The 21,521-nt window shown below is 36.3% G+C and overlaps 1 protein-coding gene across 1 annotated transcript in view; it reads right to left on the bottom strand.

Moving 5' to 3' along the window:
- The window catches only part of LOC150095419 (pikachurin-like), a 497,499-nt gene that overhangs the window by 108,498 nt on the left and 367,480 nt on the right, over nucleotides 1-21,521 (bottom strand). Inside the window, exon 9 of the mRNA XM_090409767.1 lies at nucleotides 16,838-17,066. Within this exon, the coding sequence (XP_090265893.1) occupies nucleotides 16,838-17,066 (229 nt within the window). The remainder of the gene's footprint in view (nucleotides 1-16,837; nucleotides 17,067-21,521) is intronic.

Genomic DNA, 21,521 nt, shown 5'->3' with positions numbered 1-21,521 from the left:
CAGACTTCAGGCACACATGAAAGCAACAGGGGGACATTTTTTTTTCCTCTTTTTATTTGACAAAATGTATAGTGTTCAAATGATCCAAGCTTTAAAATTTTGCATAAGCAATGTTTTAAACAGTGATTTCCTTAACATTCTTCAATGGGTAAGAATAATATACTGAACTTCAATTCTACAAAAACACAGTTCTGTCCTGTTTCTTGTAAGAAAGATTGAATTTCAACTCCTTCTGTTTGAACTTTTGATAATATTCAGATCTTGAGTCAGGATCATATTTTGCTTATTAAATTGATTCACACTATCCTTTCCTGACACAAACACATTACATCCATAGCTTCCCAGCTTCCAAAAACTTGAAGTATAAATCCCAAATTTGGCAAACCTTAGAACACTGTTCTCACAATTTTGGAGTAATTCATCAAAAACCTTAGAAGAAGCCAATCTGCTTAATAGATGCTTCCCTGAAGATTTCCTTCACTCACTTCCTTATAAATGCTATGTTTCTGCATTATGCATTTTCATAGGTAGTTCATATGCACTGCTCCATCGAATCCACCACTTTCCTCTAAACATGAAAAAACATAAGCGTTTGCAGTTCACTATCAACTTTCATTTCATTCTGCAGGCATCCTCATGGAGTCAAAGACTCTTCATGACAGACTCCTCCAAATACTATATTTACTTAAATATAACTCACACTTTTTCTCAAAAAATTAAAGTTAAAAAAGTTAAAATCGTCATGTGAGATATATGCAGGGATTTTCGGAAACTAAAGCTTTTCAGGAAAAAACTAAATCAACATTTATAATTAAATCCTCAATATTCATTGTAATGTATAATTCCTCACATTGTTTATGAAAGGAACGCATTTAAATTTTAATTATCAGTTATTTACGTGATTGGCTGCTCACCTTCACCATGTGATATATTTGAATCTTTAGCAACAATGCTTCTGCAATTAAAATTAAAACAAACAGTCATCTACCAAAATAAAGTCATCTTCGCTTCCATCCAGGGCATTAGAGATGGCAGTTTTTATAAAAACTCTTGACAATTATTTCTGGAGAAATCATCCACTACGTATAGAAACTAAACCTCACCTCATTTACTGCTCCACAACTGCGCAAGCCAAGACTGAGTAGAAGTCAATGTCCTCACTCCCATATTTCTTCTACTGGTTACTTCCATCTCTATGCATATGATTGGTGTGATATTAACAAAAGATCACGTGACTCAATGACAAAGACAAGCTGACGACTGTTGAGTTGAAATGCCGATTCTCTTCAACCGAATTCCAAAATATCTGAAACTGCCATAACAACATTTATTATCTATTTCTTAAAGTTTTAAACTTTTTTCGTGTGCGAGGCATATCGGAAACGTTTTAATTTCTTTTTCATTAAGTAAAATCAAGGATGCGAGATATACGTGAGGGCGAGTTATATGCAAGTAAACACAGTAATACTTATCATACCTCCTTGAACTCATTCACCAACAAAGCACTAACAATTACTCATTCACCACCTTCCAAGCAAAAAACCTGGTCCTAACACCCTTGTTAACCAAACTCTTATACAATTTCCATGGGCACCCCTTGTACTCTCTTTCTGTCATGTACTAAGGAAAGTCTTTGGTAAAACTCTTTAATAACTTATATGCTTCTACCATGTCTCTTTTTAGTTGCCTGCTGCCTAGTTTTTGAAGCCCACAGGCCTTCAATTTAGCATTCTCGTTGGGAGCATTCCAGTGAACTAGCCATAATCTTCGTGACTCATCTCTAGATCCTCTCCACCACTTCATAATCCCCATGGAATCAAGGTGACCAGATCTACATACACCAGTCCAGGTGTGGCTTCATAAAATCCTATAAACAGAATAATAACCTCCTAATCTCTGCCTGTCGATGTTTTTCAGCAGCCATGTAATCTGATGTACAGTTTTTGCCAACTTTGCAATATATCCTCTAAACCTCAATTCCCTGTCTACAATAACCGCCAAATCCAACTTTGTGATGAAGAGGTCATAGTTCGTGATTTCTTTATCCCACAGTCTTACACTTGACCATGATAAACTGCCAACCATTTACTTTGCCCATTCTGCCAGTCTAGAAACTAAAAAGGAAGGTATATAAATAATATGTTTGTTCCAGGATAAACTGGATGTGACAGTCAACCCAGGAGAGAAAGTTGATCTTCAAAGGAAACTGGAATATTATCAAAAATGAGAGGAGATGAGGTAGGCTTTTACTTGCAGGTAATGAGACAGGCTTGAGTTTTTTTGGCACTGAAATTTACTAAGTTGTCTTCATCTCATTTGAGGATATTGAAGAAGTCAGCATTCAAGTCATTGGTTATGGAAGATCTTGAGATTAGGGTACAGGGTTTATTATTATTATTATTCAGGCCTCCATGGAGTCAAAAGACTCATCGTGGGCGGTCCTTTCTAAGAAACACAAGTCTATCAAGACTCAACGAGGGAGGTTCCTCCTATGAAACACAAAGTCTATCATACCACTCCTTAAACGTATTGACTGTTCTTGCTCCCACCACTCCATCAGGCAATGCATTCCATGGTTCAACCACCCTCCATGAAAAGAAACCACTCCTAACCCTCCTTCTCACAGTTTCCTTTCATAACTTCCAGGGATGGCCCCTTGTAATGATTCCTTTTCTCATATTCCAGTTTTGCCTTCCTCACCATACTAGTCACTCTGCTAGCCTGTGTCTTATATTCTTCATGCATCTTCTCTTCACCTGTCTCCTTATATCTCTTCCATAGCCTCTTTTTTGCATGTAACTCCTGTTTAATATTGTTTGTCATCCACTTTACTCCAAATTGTGTCCTCTTCTTCACTCGTGGAATACAGCTCACCATTGCTGCTAACAAATATTCCTTCACAATTTCCCAAGCACTAATAATATCCTGGACTTCCAATTCCTCCCTCCATGAAACTTCCCCAAGTTGACATCTAAGACTATTATAATCACCTGCTTTATAATATCACATACGTTCCCGTCTCTTTGATACTCCTGCATGTCTATTCATTTTCCATGTCAAAACCACATGGTCACTCTCTCCAACTGGTGGGAGAGATGTCATCTCGTTATTATTAACTCTTCTGATACTATGACCAAATCCAAAACTCTTGAACCTCCTGTTCTCTCTATTACATGTTGCCTAAGACATTTGTCCCTCAAGAATTCTAGAAATTCCATTCCCTTATTGTTACATGCATCTTCCTTTCCCCAATCTATACTGCTGTAGTTAAAATCTCCCATAACGATCGTTCTTCTTGCACTTGCCACACTCAACTATCTCAACATCTCCTGGTCCCCACCCTCTGTGCTCCTTGGTCTGCAGCAACATCCCACTAAATATCCTGTCTTGCCTACCTCCACCTCACACCATATGCTTTCAAAATCATTAGTGTCACAGCCTTCCAAAGCCTTCACTCTTAGAGGACATAGGTCGTCACTTATCGTAAGCAGTACCCAACCACCACGCTTTCCTATCCTGCAGAAAAATGCTGTACCCAGCAACTTCTATTCCTGTTAATATATCCTCTTCTGTCATCCCAATAATCTTTGGCCAGGCTGATGCTATCAGTGCCGCCAATTCCTCTCCCTTATTCTGAATACTCCTGGCATTGGTATAAAGCATAAAAATACCATTGTTTCTATACCCGGCATTATCCCCTCTAGACTCCACTGGGCTCAGCATTACCTTATGTCGTCCCCCTTCTCCCAAGTACCCATTCCCACAAGAGCCAACCCCTGCTACCATCCACACTGGGACACACTGACTCGTTCAGAACAGCAATCTCTCCAGATGCCTACGTCCTTCCTCATTCAAATGCAGATGGTTTCTCGCATACAATTGCTCTCTGCTCTCAAACGCATTCCAAGCATCCATATATTCTAATCCTCTCTTCTGACACATTCTTGCTATTATGCCATTCAATATCACCACTCTTCTGCTCAGCTCGACATTCTCATACCTAGGCAACACACACACACTATCTTTCCTCTCTGTGTCTTCTTTCATAAAGCCTCACGCAAGAATCTCATATCTCTCGCTGCCCTATTTACACCACCACTCAAGTCATTTGTTCCCACAATCATCTCATCCACCCTTTCACCTCTCTTAATTACATTAGCACACTTTCTATCATTCCTCCTGGCAAACACTCCTCACGCATCATATCTTGAACACCACCATTGAGTCCCCATACATTACACCTCTTACCACCATATTCCTCGATTGCTCACATGGATCTCTCACTCTCTCTCTTGTAACATTTTCTCTCTGTGCTCCCCTACTTACCTGCCTTCCTGACATCACTCTATCTCTAGTCCCTGTGCTCCCTTGCATTCCTCGCATTCCATCTCTCCTGCTGTTTCCATTCTTTCCTTTTCTATCATTCCTATATCTGACACTCATTCCCTCTCTTCCACTTATCCTATTCTCACCTCTTTTATCATTCATGCAACTCTCTCACATTCCCTCTCTTCTATCACTCTCATAACTCTCTCTCATTCCCTCTCTTATACTGTTCCTATTCCCTCTTCTTCTGCCATTCCCATAACTCTCTCTCACTCCTCTGATTCGCCTCACATTCGTCTCTTCCATTCGCTTAATTTCATCTTTCACACTTCTCATCTCATTCCCCAGACATTCCACCTGCTCTTTCAGCTCTCTCTGTAAGTCAGCCATTCTTGTTTGCCATTCATCCTCCCAATTGAGACTATCTCCTAAAACTTCAGAATCATTCAACTTTTCCATACACCCCACTCTTATTATTTTATTTATACTTCTCTCGCCCTCTATCATACCCGTCATCATTCTACGTGGAGAATCTCCTGTCTCTGACTCAATGAGGTCAGTTATGGTCATTTCTAAATCACCAAGTTCCTCCCATTGCCTGCATTTTGCATATATATGTTTTCACCCTTCTTTCTCCTGCCATATATAGAATCGCTGGGACCCATACATTCCGCAAGTCCTGCATGCTACCGCACAAAATGGAGTCCTTAAATTGGGGGGGGGGGGACTTGGCGATACACCATTTGTAATTTTAACTGCTGCTGCTGCCGCTGCCATTATTTAAAATAGTGTCGCTAATTAGTGTAAAAAATAATAAATGCTAAATAAGTACAAACAATTTCAAACAGAACATTTAAGTACACTAGATATAAATAAATAAATAAAATGAAATAACTAAATAATGAAAACTTATCCTTCGTCTTGTCTTCCACCGTTATGCATTCGATTCCGACCCCGTCTTCTCGGTAACCAAAATACACAATATCGCGACAACTAACTTCAAAAAAAACAATCACTGATGGACACTCGTATTCCAGAAAACAACTTAACACTACAAAAATGTAGAAAAAACGAACTATTCACCAATTAATAAGCACTTTCTTCAGTACAGCTCAAATTCCTCACCATGTGCTACGGGACTCTCTTCCCTCTGAATAAGGAGTTCTGTCTTTGTTTATTGAAGAGTACTGCCATCAACAAAACTATGAATAGAATTTGAAGTCAGAAAGGAGGTCACTAATGTAAAAGAGGAAGCATGTGGGTGAGAGCACAGAACTCTGGGGAACTCCAGCATTGATGGGGGAAATCTGATGAGAGGAAGCCATCCACCATGACACATAATGGACAGCCAGTGAGGAAGCTGGCAATCCATAAGATGGCTGTTTGTTAAGGCCTCAGTGCCAGACATGATCAAATGCCTTTGAAATAGCAAGCGCAATAACGAGTTTCTCCAAATTTACTATAAATCATTTCCTGTATCATCGATGTACCAATGTACCAAAGAACCCTGCAGTACTTGACTAGTTACTTGCCTTCTCCCTGACTCAGCTCTCCCATACACCATTATGTCCATCAGCCATCCTCTTATCCATATCACCAGCTTCATATCCATCCTTATATGCTTCAATTTATACAACAGAGTGTTTGTCCATTGTGTAAGATTGCAAAGTCTAGCCATAACACTAAGAAGTCATTTCCTTTATCCAACTTTATCTGTCACTTTATTGAAATATAGTAAGCAGATTACCAAGACCTATCCTTCACACAACCATGTTGCTCTAGTAAAAGGAAACAAACAAAGAAGCAAACAAAATGCTTACAGTATTGTAAAGCCTTAATGCAAACACACCCATGAATTAGATGGCATATTAGCCTGTGTATTGTGAGATTATGCAAGGGACCAAGCTGTTTAATTCGAGCCTTTGTTCAGAAGGTGCCAAGGGAAAACAGCAAAATAATACCTAAAGGAGGCTCTAAGATCCAAGTTTCATGTTATAGGCCAATCAGTATCTTGGGAATGGTGATTATAGTATTTCGAAGTTAGTTAAAGACAGAATTCAGGACTGGATGAACAGGAATATAAAGCATCATATTCCTGAGATACTGATTGGCCTATAATTTGAAACTTTGGTCTTAGAGCTTCCTTTATGTATTCGAACTATTTTGCTCTTTGCCTTTGGCACCTTCTGAACAAAGGCTCAAATTAAACAGCTTGGTCCCTTGCACAATTTCATAATACACAGGCTGAAATGCGATCTAATTCATGGATGTGTTTGCATTAAGGGTTTTACAATACTGTAAGCATTTTGTTTGCTTCTTTGTCTGTTTCCTTTTGCTTGCCACATAGCAAAAGAACTCTGTGGGATTTCTTTTGGCCTTGTCATTTTTTATTTTCATAATTAACTCAAGCTTTCATTATCATACAGTTCATCCTACTTGCTTGTGCCTTGTAGTGTTTATGGGCTTGCTTATCACCTTTTTCTTTATATTCCTTTCACAACTTTTTCTGTACCTCCTACTTAATGATGCTATCATCCATATAATTCTTACCTGATTTATCTTCCTAACTCTGGGAACAGTTTGATACCGCTTTCTTTAAATACTTCATATACTTCTTTCCTCATGCACTGCTAATATATCTTCATCCCCTCCAAATTGTTATGCCATGGCACTTCTCTAAACTGACTCCTCAGTTTGCCATAGTCACCTACTTTTTAATTCCATATAATATCCCTTACTAACAAAAAAAAATTCTGCAGGTCTGGCAATCTCCCAGGTCAAGACTACATGATTGCTTTCCCCAAATGAAAGAAGCATAGCTATATTGGTTATTGATAAGTTCTCTGAAGCTATGACCAGATCCCACACTCTCAAACCTTACATCCTGTCCATTACATATTGTTTCATATAATTATCTCTTATGAGCTATGTAAATTCCATTTCCTTCTCTCCATCTGACCATTCCTCCTTTTAATGTGGGCTTTTTCAGTTGAAGGTGAGTTAGCCGATCTCATATGGTGGTAGCAGGGTTTTTTCTCCCAGAAACTAATATTTTCATCCCACATACGGACAAATCGGCCTTCAGAACACATGCAATTTACAGACAAAAAGTACTGTTGTTGATGATGATTGGTGATAGATGGCATTGATGGTAGTAGTGTTGTAGTTGGGGATGATGAGATGTATTCAAGTAATAATGGATTCCTTTTTTCTCCCTGACTACTTAATCTTTATATGGTTGATATACAGAGTTTCTATAAAGTCCTTCTTGTGCAGTTTGAATTTTTAATAACCTCACTTCTATATAGGATATAAACATTCTGCAAAATGCAACAAAGAGGAAATTTCTTGAAGATTTAAATAAAATTATTATTGATTCATTTGTTCCAGTTTCTTTCTTTTATTTTTCAAGTAAAAATTTTTAAATGATGTTTTTCTCCATAGAGGGAAAATTCCGACCTTCAACAAAGTCTTGCTCTCTCTAAACAATCCTTGTGCTAGGATAACAAATGTTATTAATGCTATAACTCAAACATAACTGCAAAACTTGTTTGGAGCACACTTCAGAATTGTGCTATATATACTTCTAAATATATACTGGAGTGAGTATTGCTGCATTACGTTCATATCTTCCCTAACTACATAAAATGCCAGCTATGACTCTAGGTGGTAGATGTTATCATCTGGTGAAACATCACAGCTCTGCTTATTGGAGATGTGGTGGGCACTGCTATGTTTCATCTCAATAGTAGGGTCTCCAGTTTCAGCACCACTTCTCCCCTCCTTTTCATCTAACATGCCATGTAGATGATGGTCTTTCTGGGCATACTCAACACACTGCTATTAATGAATTAAGGAGCCAGCACACCTCCATTTGATTGGTATTGATTGGCTGATTGGTATTGCATGTGCTGGAGGCTTCCCAATCAGCTGATGATCTTGCCAAGTCATGTCTGGCAGGAGCAATGTGGAAGGGATACTGCAAAGCCATACTAGAATTGGAGACTAATTGTTCCCTGTATGGAAATTATGCACAATCTCTTTGCCTCAGCTGCATGCCCTGCTCTTAAGTTTCCTGCACCAACTCTGCCATGAAAGATAACTAAACAAATGTAAAAAAAAAAAAAAAAACCTCCCACAAAAAATATGAGAAATGCAATAAAAAAAATTGAAAAAAATCCAATAAAAAGCAAAATAACACCAGAATTTCATAAAATAAAAAATACTTCTACATTCATTTTGCCAACATCTGGGGAATCCATATGAACATTAATGATACACACTACCACTTAACAGGTGTGAAAGCCTTTGGTAAAAAGGGAGGAATGTGCTCTTTTGTCATATCTGACATTCCATGAGAAAGATTACCAAACCTGGAATCCCCAATTTTCGATCTTAACTGGAACAGGATTTTCTTACCTCCCTTTATACTTTCATTTGCTGCATTACCACTTTCTTAATTCAGAACCATACTGTCCTCTGAATGCTTATTTCTAAAAGTTGATTTCATGGGGTCTTCTTACCCAAATTATGAGATTATCTTCTTAGGAGACTTTAACATTCATAACACAAACTGGCTTCCCTTCTCAAACTTCACACATCAAATGAAAAAGGAAGCAGAATCATTTGTTATCAGTCATGATTTAACACAAATGATTAGCTTACTATCCAGAATACCAGACACTTCTCATTAGTTTTCCAACCCTCTCACTTTTTTTTTAACCAGTTTTCCCTCAATACATGTAGAGGTTTGTTCTCCTCTTGGATACTCTAATCAAATCTTATCCACTTCTACTTTTCTTCAGATCTTTCTACTCCCAGCCAATCTCAGACTTGTATCCCATGCCACTACAACAGTGCCAAATGGGATGACTTTCAGGATTTCTCCACTTCTTTTCTGTTTACAGAAACAGTAACCTTTTTCAGATTATTGTTTCTGTCCTCCTGATCCAAACATCTGCTCTGACCAAATAACAGAAATAATCCTTGCAGGAATGAAGACGTTCATTCTCCACTTCACTGCAAACCCTCTGCTTCTACCCAAGCCATATTATCTTTAAAAATATGTTTTACAGTACACAATTTTGTAGGCTAGATACAAGAAGAGTTTTTTTTTTTTTTTAGCATACTGCAGAAGAAAGAACAAGTGGCACATGTCTGGAAGGTTATAGTCAGCAAGGAAGTAAGGAAAAGACTTTTCCTGTGGTAATTGGCAATCAGTGTAAGGCACAGCTAAAGGGAATAGAATAAACTCAAATTAATTTAAGGAGAGGTAATGATAGGCACTGTTGAACTAGAGTATGACTAGAGCTTATGAATTCTGGGACAGCATTTAGTCACTCAAAAACAATAATGATAATTGATGAAAGAATCCATAGCTCATTTGGTACAGACAGTGCTCTTTAGTTGAAAAGATGTGAATTTGAATCCTATTTAGGACATGAAGGACCTTTATACAGGTTTTTCACCTAAAGGTTTTAGTTTCATATGAAGGAAGGATTTTTCCTCCTGGAAACTTGGGGTTTTTATCCTGAACCACCATGCCCCAGACAAAAAATAAAATACAATTACTACTCATCACTTCTCTTTCACAATTTTCAGGAATTCTCATTTATTCCCTTTTGAAAGAGCTTCCCCACTGTCCATCTAAATACCTTATACATCCTCAATCATATTATCCTTCCTCTTATCTGCCTAAACTCTGCAGATATCATCCATTTTAATCGATCCACCATAGTCAATGTATGACAGCTCTGACGTCACTGTTACCAGTCGTTGTACATTCTCTAAATTATCTTCATATTCTCAAATTTTATGGGTTACCAGATCTATTCAGAGTGGTGGTCAACATGCAATCTGATACCTTTATTAAAGGAATGGCCACTTTATATAAAGGATCCTTATCTCTGCTGGTCAATATCTACTATTATTCCAAGATCCCTGCCTCCTTCACTTCTTTCAGTATATCTGCACCAAGAGAATATCTACAAATGAATGTATCTCTCCCTCTACCTCTCACTGCATTCATTTTATATCACTGATGTAAAGATTGAATCATAAAGGTCTCATATTCTGTATCCGGAGAGTTCATCGAAAAGGCAATTCATCAAACGACAATTTGTTGAAAATGCAATTCATAGAAAAAACAGTTCACCGAAAATTTTAAATTTTTGAAAATGTTATAAGAAAATTGATCCATTTAGAACAAGAACTGAACCGTGCAGAGTGAGATAGTAATGCTACTTTAATAGGGAAAAATTATTGAATAATATGATTTCTTATAGTCTTTCTTGTCCGATAACTGTTTCATGTCTGTTCATGGAACTGATTTGCCTGTTTCTGGGAGAAAAAGCCCAGCCATCTCCATATTATGCCTGCTAACTTACCTTTAGATGAACAGGACTGATAAAAATTACGTGCGTCGTAAATGGGATCCCAACTACCCAGGTCTTTCTAACTAAACAGCTTCGTTTATACCGACTGAACTATGCAGGCTCCATTATTATTATTATTGTTGCTAGTAGTAATATGTGACTTCAATACAGCAATTATTATGGGATGAATTTTACTCAGATTCGCTATTTGAAACTGTTACAAGAAAATGTCGAACCGTTCCAGTTTTCAGTTCAGCTATATTCGGGGCGACAAAGAAATAACGTGTCCAAATTATGTACTGTATTACAAAATCTTTCTGACTTAACAGAATTAGTAGAAGTTGCCAGTACAAGAAGCTGTCTGCATGGTTCAGTTTTTGTTCTAAATGGATTACTTTTATCATAACATTATCGAAAATTTAAAAATTTCGGTGAATTGTTTTTCGATGAATTGCATTTTCAACAAATTGTCATTAAACAAATTGCCTATTCAATGAATTTTCATGTAACCCTCATATTCACCACTATAGAATAATCTAATTGCACCCTTCTTCTACCATGGTACTGCTCTCCCATATATAACTCTTTGATATCTATCAATCAGAGGTAGCCAGTTATCTAAACCCATTCATTTATTATTACATGGGAACCTCCATGTAGTCCAAAGGCTAATCATGGGAGGCCCACGCTAACCATTATTTATACAATCGCTATCATATCTCTTTAAATTTATGACCATCTCCGGCAATCCATTCTATTCATTCATCACTGTCCAAGCAAAATATCTAGTCTTCACATCCTTGTTAACTACAGTTTTATACAACTTCCAGGGATGACCCCTTGTTTTCTCTTATCCTATCATGCACTGGAACATTTTTTTCAGCAGTTATCCCACAAAACACTGTTAGTAACTTACAGGGAGCACTCCTTAGGCTAGTCATTTTGATCACTCACTTCCAAATCCTCTCCAACTCTTTAATATATTATTATACTATATGTTATTTGTTACTATATATTAACAAATAGTATGTTTCAGGATGTTATAGTAATAACAGTATTTACGACAATAGTGTAATATTTGTCTGACTACTGTACAGCATGTTTTTCATGTTCATGGACTTTTTTTTTTAATGAGAATGCTGTATAAACATCAAATGGAATTAGCCAGAATTAAAAGAAGAAGAAGAAGAAAAAAAAAGTGAAACTCCAATACAGTAAAGTCTCCTAAATATTCTAGAAAAATAATCTATTAGAATTGTTTAAACTGAACTTTTGACTGAATTATATTTATACAGAAATGGGTTGATAACAGCATGGATTTGTTAAACGAAGATCATGTTTTACTAACTTACTTATGTACTATAACAAGGTAGCAAATATCTTGAACTGGGGAGATTCATATACAGTGGTGTAGTTGGATTTTGCAAAACCTTTTGATAGACTGCCACACAACATGCTGTTAAATAAATTGAAACAGATCAGATTGGATAACATACTTCTGAGTTGGATCAGTGACTGGCTGTCAGATAGGTATCAGAAAGTTGTATATGGGGCTGCAGTATCCCGAAAGAGGAAAGTCACTAGTAGTGTCCTGTGGGTCAGTTTTGAGACTGTTGTTGTTGTTCAATTTGTATGTTAATGATATTGGGATGGATTTAACTAGTGTTATGCAGCTGTTTGCAGATGATGCAAAATTGGGAAGAACAATGCAGAGTCAAGCAGATGTTACAGGAGGACTTGAACAGATTGCATGAATGGGCAGGTAAGTGGAATGATCATTTCAATGTCGCAAAAGTGTAAGGTTTTGTAAAGTGTAAGTGTAAGGTAAACAACAATGAGATGCAAAGTTTCCTTGGTGGGGAAACTTTAAAGGAAGTAGAGGAGATAAGAGATCTGGACCTCAAATTCAGGGACCACATTGCACAAGTTGTGAAAATTTCATATCAGATAATGGCAATGATGCAGAAGACCCAGACAAGCAGAAATAAAAAGGTTATGATGCTATTGTATAGGGCCTTGATCAGGCCTCATATGGAATTATTGTGCACAGATTTGGTCATCGGGTTTTCATGGTGATGAGGATATGTTGTAAAGGGTCTCGAGAGAAGATTCACAAAGGTTGGAATGAATGTGAGTAAAGGGAGGGGGGGATATGATCGAGACATATAAGCTAGTCAGGGGTTGTTATCAGGTTGACATGGAAGAGATTTTTCATAGAATGGGAGAGGGGAGTAGAACAAGAGGCCATTGTTGGAAACTGTAAAGGAACTGGAAAAGAGGTTGTGAGTAGATGAGTGAGGAGTAGGTTCTTTGCATGGAGAGTGGTTGGTGAGTGGAGTGCATTACCTGAGAGTGTTGTGAATGTAGACGCATTGAATAAGTTTAAGGCACAGTTGGATGAGCATTATGTGCAATAGTGTATATCTCCAACGATGAGTCTCTGACTCCATGGAGGTCAGATGTTAATAATAATAATTTCAACTGAAATTATTAGGTTTCAGGGCATTCATTTACTTCTCAGAAAATCAGCAATATTATCAGTATACCAATATAAAAGGAGACTCACATAATTATAACTGCAAATGAACATTTAAAAAAAAAAAGGAAATTTCATCGGCTTTATTTTTAAAGTTAAAGCCAAAATCCTTCTGAAGTACTATGTAAGATTGAAATACACTTTGAAAAAGTAGTGAAAAGAAAAGAATTACAATTCACTTGAACTACTGTGCTCAAATTTATTCGTTCCATTTTCATTTGTGTTGTGGATACATTAAAAAGGATTCAGAGACAAGTGACCAAGACAATATCAGGGCATTTAGTGAGGGAGTTTTATTGGATTAATACAGAGGGGGTTATAAAAAAGATAGAAGGTGAGAAGGGAAGAGGCCATCCCTGGAAATTGTGTAAAGGTGAACAAGCATTTATGGTTAGGGGCTAATTTACAATTTGTTACACTTTAATGGAATAATTTACAGGACAGAGAGAAATAATTCAACAACAGTTTAATTAATATTTCATCTCAGTTACAAAGACCCTTCAGGAATACAATGTTAAAATTGTAATAACACACAAGAAACAATGAGTGGAAGAAATTAGATTATAATAATAATAATAAAACCAAGTAACAGAATTAGTAGGTGTTATGATTATTAATAAAGAATGCAAATTACAAATGCCAAGAAGTTTATTCTCGGTTTCATCCTTGATCCAAGTCTAAGCAAACAAAGTGTGCATGTGAAGTTATTTCAAGACTGGGATACTTGTATATAGAGGCTAATGACTTCATATCAGTTGCCTTAGCATCCCATAATGCAACCACATATCCTTACAGACATGCATAATGCTGTGCATTATGGGAAGGACTACAACCGAGATCGGTTTCAACCTTTATTGAGGTCTCATCAGTAGGAGCCAGACCCAGAAGTGATACCAAGGTTGAAGTAATGCAGAAAACATTTCCATATACAAGTAGCTAAAAGGTGCCACCTTATTACTAAAATAGAGATAGATGTTGAAAGTTTTTCCACTTGGTTATACTATAAATTACAGATGCCAAGAAGTTATATTCTTGGTTTCATCCTTTGTTGAAATACTCTAATCCATATTTTAGTAATAAGGTGTGATACCTTTTGGTTACTTGTATATGGAAATATGACTTCTGCATTACTTCAACCTTGGTATCACTTCTGGGTTTGGCTCCCACTGATGAGACCTCAATAAAGGTCAAAACCAGTCTGGGTAGTGACCCTTCTCATAATGCATAGCATTATACATATCCGTAAGGGTATGTGCATTGCATTATGGGATGCTAAGGCAGTCAATGCAAAGTCATTAGCCTCTATATAGAAGAAACCCAGTCATGAAAATACTTCAGGCACAAACTTTATTTGATACTTATACTTCGATAAGGGATGAAATCAAGAATATATAACTTGTAATATTTATATTCTTGATTTCATATATTATATTCAAGTAAATAGCATATTTAATTGAATATAACTCGCACTTTTTTCCTCCAAAATTAAAGTTAAAAAATCATAGTGAAAGATGTATGTGGGGATTTTTGGAAACTAAAGTTTTACACGAAAAAACCAAATTGACATTTATAATTAAATTCTCAGTATTCATTATAATTTATAATTGCTCACATTATTTATAAAATGAATGAATTTAAATTTTAATTATCAACGTTATTTACATGATAGGCCATTCATCTTCATCACGTGATATATTTGAATCTTTTGCGATAATGCTTGTTTTGTAATTAAATTAATTATTTCTGGCAAAATCATGTCCCAAGCTCTCAGAATCCATGAGGGTGAGTTATATTCGAGTAAATATGGTACTTATTTTTAGAGTAGTCTATAGACCTGGTAATGTGGAAGGCAGTGAGAAGGAAATGTTTAGACAAATTGATCTGCTAATAAGAAAAGATTGATTATTATGGACAATTTCAATTATGGTAATATAGACTGGAATGAAAAGACCACATCAGGAACCAAAGAGAAACTATTTCTTGAGTTTTTAAGTGATAACTACTTTAAGCAGTATGTAACAGAGACCACACAGAGCTCGAGGGTCTTGGATTTGATTATCTCATCAGAAGATATTGTTGTAAATGATGTGTCACATTTTTCACCAGTTAGTGAAAATGACCATGAAGTGATCATTTGGGTGATGGCCAGCCATATCAGGGCTTTTGTGAGAAAGAGTTATATATGGAACTATAAGGCAGGTGATTATGGCAAACTCAGTAGGCAGCTTACAGCGATATCATGGAATGAGGAATTGCATGGGAAGGAAATCAGTGCTGCTTGGTCTCTGCTCAGGAATTATCTGGCAGAGGCAATGACTGAGTGTATTCTAAAGATCAGGAGATTAAATAAGGTAGGTGTAAAATGGATGACTGAAGAGGAAAGCAACGATGGGATGCAGGTATAGGATTGATGGACATATTTTGGTGTACAGAGAGGATTGATTTGGTTTCTGATCTCTGGAATATGAAATATGAGGACAGATTGAGAGAATGCAAATTACAGAGCCTAGTGGATAGAAGAAAGAAGGGAGATATGATCGAAGCATATAAGTTGGTAAGGGGTAATTACCAGATTAGCATGGATGAGATTTTTCATAGAATATCTGGAGACAGGGGGAGAATGTGAAGCCATCCCTAGAAGCTGTATAAGATGGATGTGAATAAGGGGAATGAGGAGTAGATTTTTTGCATGGAGAATGGTGGGTGATTGGAATGCATTGCCTGAGAGTGTGGTAAGTGCAGGGACAGTGAATGCATTTAAAGTCGAGGTACAGGTGAGCTGTGCATATGAGAGTGAGACCTCTCATGATGAGTCTTTTGACTCTATGGAGATCTGTAATAATAATAATAATGTTCCACATTCTGTTCCATGTAATTTTGCTGTCAATTTCTCACCAAAATAAAACTGGTATTGATGTTTTCATCACCAGTAAATTCTCTATGAAGCATTACATGCATATTAGAGAATATATATTCTTAAATGTGGCAAAATAGATTAATTCTTCAAAAGAGGAGCATCTAAAAAAGGAGCATTCTAATGAAATCAAATACACATCTCTCTTGGGGGAGGAGCATCTAACAACAACCTTGAAAAATTTCTGAAATATTGAAGTTCTACCAATAATAAGTACCAATAAATTCCCTTCCCCTGTGAGAGAGAGAGAGAGAGACGGATTGCTTGGTATTTCCTGCATGATTGTTTACTTCATTTGAATGCTCATTATTAAACATTCAAATCAAATCAGTCAAAACCATGAAGTAGTTTTCATTGTGGTAATACAATTGTTACTTAATAGTTTTCATTGCGATTATGCAATTTTTACTTCATAGTTTTCATTGTGATTATACAATTTTTACTTCATAGTTTTCATTGTGGTTATTACTAAAATTATTGCTAAGAAAATTTATTTCTAAAAAAGAATTTGGAGAGTCACAGTTATTATGTGTAAGACCAAACAGAATACATATACTACTGCAATGTTCTTAATTGAAACTATTATTATCTGAGAATATCTTGTTATAAACAGATACTGAAAATATTATAAAAATAATTAGCCGAGAGAGGGAGAGAGAGATACGGTGACAAAAACAAGTAACTAACCTTCTGAATGCATCCATTAAAAGATGTTACAATTCCTGACTTCTTTGCAATATCATATATATCATGAATACCACCTATGTAAAGATTTAATGGAAGAGAAAGCTGTGTAAAAGCACCTGGTGACATGCCTTCCACTCGAAGCTGCTTATCCACTTCAAGAATGCCATCTCTGCCAGTTCGACTTATGAACACTGTGTGCCACTCATCCAGTGAAACTGGTTCTACACTTCTGTAATTTTGATACATAAATATATATCCATCACAACAACATGCCACATAATCAAATTATAAGGGATATCAAAAGACAACAAATCTTAATATTAAAAACTTCAAAATTTATATTTCAAAAGTTTGCAATATGATGGTCTGTTATCACAGTAGTTTACTTTTTCTACCCTAGTCTGATTATTATCATCCACGTATCTCCACATGTGGAAAAGCTTATCACAGAAAGCTCATGCCAACTATGCTATGCTTTTCAATCAATGCACATTAGGAACTCACTGTCTCCACATTCACTACAATCCTCTGGCAATGCATCCGACTCAGCTATAACTCTTCATGTAAAAAAATTCCTTCTTAGTCCAATACAGTATAATAAGTGATGCTTTATTTTCAAAGAAATGATGATAATAAGGATTTATTTATTTAATCAATGCAGAGTAACCCAAACAAAATTTAAAAAATATATTAAAATTTACTAAAATGAACTTGACATTTTGACTTGATATAAAATTTCCATACCTCTTGTCCTTCTCTCTTTCCTGCCATTTTGTGACAAATCCTCTCTTTATTAATCTGATGAGTTTCACTTATCAATTCACATTGTCTCTATTATATTGCCTACCTTTCTCTTCTATGTCAAATCTTCCAAAATACATTCCCTTAGTCTACTTTCCTAGAATCATCATATTAACTTAGCTACTCATCATTACAGCCTTTCCTGTCTGGCCTCAAAATCCAAGTGACTAAATTTGTATTCTATACAGTCTGGATTGATATGATCTGCCCAGTCTTGACAAGTACAGATTACTATAACAAGCACTGCAGGAATCTGCTGTGTTTGGAATGAAAACTTTAGGATGGCATTACAAACTTTTTTATTTTTTACTTTTTTTGTAATATAGTTCTGCCATAAGAATACATAGTGTTCCATCTATATTCTAAATTATAAAAGATACTGTGCTTTGTGACTTGATCATGTGGAAAGATGAATTGGTACTTCTACTTGTCTTTCTACATTGCGAACATACTTAAATATTCCTAAATAGGTACAGGGGAGTGAGGCAAGTCTAAGTCCACGTCGTGCTCCCTGGGACCTTCCGTAGGGTACACTCCCTACAAGGATGCTAACGGACCTCTGTGAAGAACAACGGACAAATCAGTGGAAGAGGATTCGTATCCCAAAAGTGAAATGTGTGGAAGAATCTTCAGAGGAGCAGACCTCTATAAACAACCTGGGCTGGCCCCTACCTATGATTACAAGGAAAAATAAAGGATTCAATCCTCTGACAAAGGGAAGCAGCTTTGTCAGTATTGACACAAAGTTGAAGTCTCATAATGACGGTAAAGCTTGTGATTAGAAAATTGCAGATGGCAATACAGTTTATTGTGTACGTCTGTAATACTGCAGAGCAGAAAGCAAATGGAGAAACTACTGCTCTATTCTCTCTCCAGACTAACCACCATGGCGAGCAAATCTACACAAATGGTCCTGAGTTACCAGCGTCCCTTAAATGGGACAGGGGTGTGAAGAATCCCCGGGCTCAACATGGTGTGCTCAGTAAAACCAGGAACCTGGAATGTCAGAACCCTGTATGAAGCAGGTAAGCTAAGAAATGCTATCCAAGAAATGAAAAGACTCGAAATTGGAATTTTAGGAATGAGTGAAGTTAGATGGCCAGGATCAGGCAAAACTCAAGTCAATGACATGACAATGTATCACTCTGGAAGTTGTGAAAACAACCATCAAAAGAGTTGGAATAATAATAAACAAAGATATCAATAAGTCACTGTCAAGCTGCATCCCTTACTCAGATAGGATGATGTTATTAAAACTGAAAGGACAACCACTAGATGTTAATATCTTATACAGGTCTATGCCCCTACTGCTGACAAGAGTGATACCTTGATTGAAGAATTTTATGATCAATTAAAAGAACTAATTAAAAACACAAAAAAGCATGATATTAACATAGTCATGGGTGATTTTAATGCTAAAGTTGGGAAAGGTAGAAGTGGAGATGTAGTTGGCGAACATGGACTGGGCACAAGAAATGAGAGAGATGACCATCTTTTTCAATTCTGCCAGGAAGAGGAGCTAATAATCATAAACACATGGTTTAAGCTACCATCTCGGAGATTGTATACTTGGTGATCACCACAGGATAATAATGGGAATATAGTCAGAAACCAAATTGATTACTTGCTAATTAATCAACAATTTCGAAGTTCTATAAAGAGTACAAAAACCTATCCTAGTGCAGATATTACTTCTGATCATAACCTACTGGTGGCAGAGTTACGACTTAGACTGAAAGCTATACTTAAGAAACATCAACAAAAAAGGTTTGATTTGGGAAAATTAAAAAACACAGAGATAAGAAGCAAATTGAGTCAGGATCTGAATCAAGAGCTAGCACTTATCAAGAATGATGACATCATGAGAGTTGATGAATCGGACAAATTGAAATCTGTCTTCATAGAGAAATGTACCAATACCTTATGTCCTAATAGAGCAGTAAAAAAGAAAGATTGGATGACTGATGAAATTCTTTCTCTCGTGGATCAACGCAGATCATATAAAAATCATAATCCAACAAAATATACAGAGGTTCAGAAAATTATTAAACACAAGATCAAAAAAGCAAAAGAAATCTGGATGAATGAAAAATGTAAAGAAATAGAAATTCTACAGGAAAAGCATGACAATTTTAATCTACACAAAAAGATGAAAGAGACCTCAGGTATATGTAAGAAAAAACAATTCTGTATCCTTCGAAACAAAAAGGGAGAAATTATATCCAAAAAGGATGACAAAATACAAGAATGGGTGAAATATATAGAAGAACTCTTTACTGATAACAGACAGAACCCAGAAAATACTTATGAACATATGGAAGGTCCATGCATTCTAAGATCAGAGGTAGAATGTGCACTAAACTCAGCTAAAAATGGTAAAACCCTAGGACCAGATAGAATACCAGCAGAAATAGTAAAGTTACTAGAAGGTGACAACATTAACATATTAGTAAAGCTATTTAATAAGATCTACGATACAGGCATAATCCCTCAAGACTGGTTACAGTTGACCTTCATCATGCTACTTAAAAAAGTAAATGCGAAAACTTGTAATGACTATAGAATGATCAACCTAATGAGTCACGTTCTCAAAATGTTTCTGAAAATAATTCAAAAAAGAATATGCAGAAAATGTGAAGACACCATCAGTGATACCCAATTCGGCTTTAGAAATGGCTTGGGAACAAGAGAGGCCCTTTTCTGTTCTCAGATCTTATTTCAAAAAGGTATTGACCAAAACAAGGAAATATTCATTTGCTTCATCGACTTCGAGAAAGCATTTGACAAAGTCCAACATGCTAAAATGATTGTACTATTAAAAAGAATTGGATTAGATGGTAAAGACATCAGGATCATTGAAAACTTATATTGGAACCAAAAGGCATCTGTTCAAGTTGATGACATTATTACAGACTCCGTTAACATCAAATGAGGAGTAAGGCAAGGATATGTGCTGTCACCTCTTCTTTTTAACATCTACTCAGAAGCCATATTTCAAAAAGTCTTGGAAGGAAGAAAGGAAGGGATTAGTGTAAATGGTGAAATCATCAGTAACATCTGATATGCCGATGATACAGCTCTTCTGGCTGACAATATTCAGGATCTTCAAAATCTTTTGGAACTAATAAATGAAGAGAGTAAAAAGAAATGGGATTAAAAATAAATATCACCAAAATAAGTAAGAAACCAATTCTTAATTTAGCACTTTCTTTAAATAGGAAACAAATAGAAAGAGTGGCAAAGTTTAAATATCTCGGATGCTGGTTAAATGAAGATTGTAATACAGAAATGGAAATAAAAGTTAGAATTGAAATGGCAAGAAAAAATTTTCTCTTGATGAAATCAACACTGTGTAACTGCAGTTTAAACTTAGAGAGCACGCATGGTTAAATGCTATGTATGGTCTGTACTGCTATATGGTGCAGAAACTTGGACCTTAAAAACAACATCAATAAAAAGACTTGAAGCCTTCGAGATGTGGTTATACAGACGAATGGTAAAAATCCCATGGACAGCAAAAACGTCCAATCAGGATGTACTGGAACAAATGGGGAAATCAAGTGAACTTTTAGATACCATAAAAAGAAGGAAAACTGCATATCTTGGTCACCTACTTCGTAATGAAAAATATAAGATACTTCAATTGATTATAAAAGGGAAGATAAATGGAAGAAGAGGACAAGGAAGACGAAGAAAATCTTGGCTGTGGCAGACATCAGACAGTGGACTGGTATGAATTCTGAGAGACTGCTCAGAGTAGCTGAGAATCGCTCAAAATTTGCCAAGGTGGTCGCTGACCTCCAATAGTAGATGGCACTCAAAGAAGAAATAGGTCCAACATACTTCACATGTTGGACCCATTATATGTCAGAAGGATATCTTT

This window comes from Typopeltis vanoorti, chromosome 20 (assembly GCF_054136105.1).
Source record: "Typopeltis vanoorti isolate ZY-2024b chromosome 20, IOZ_Tvanoo_1.0, whole genome shotgun sequence".
Taxonomy (NCBI): Eukaryota; Metazoa; Arthropoda; class Arachnida; order Uropygi; family Thelyphonidae; genus Typopeltis; species Typopeltis vanoorti.
Note: the sequence above shows the minus strand (reverse complement) of the source record. Positions and strands in the feature narration are given on the sequence as shown.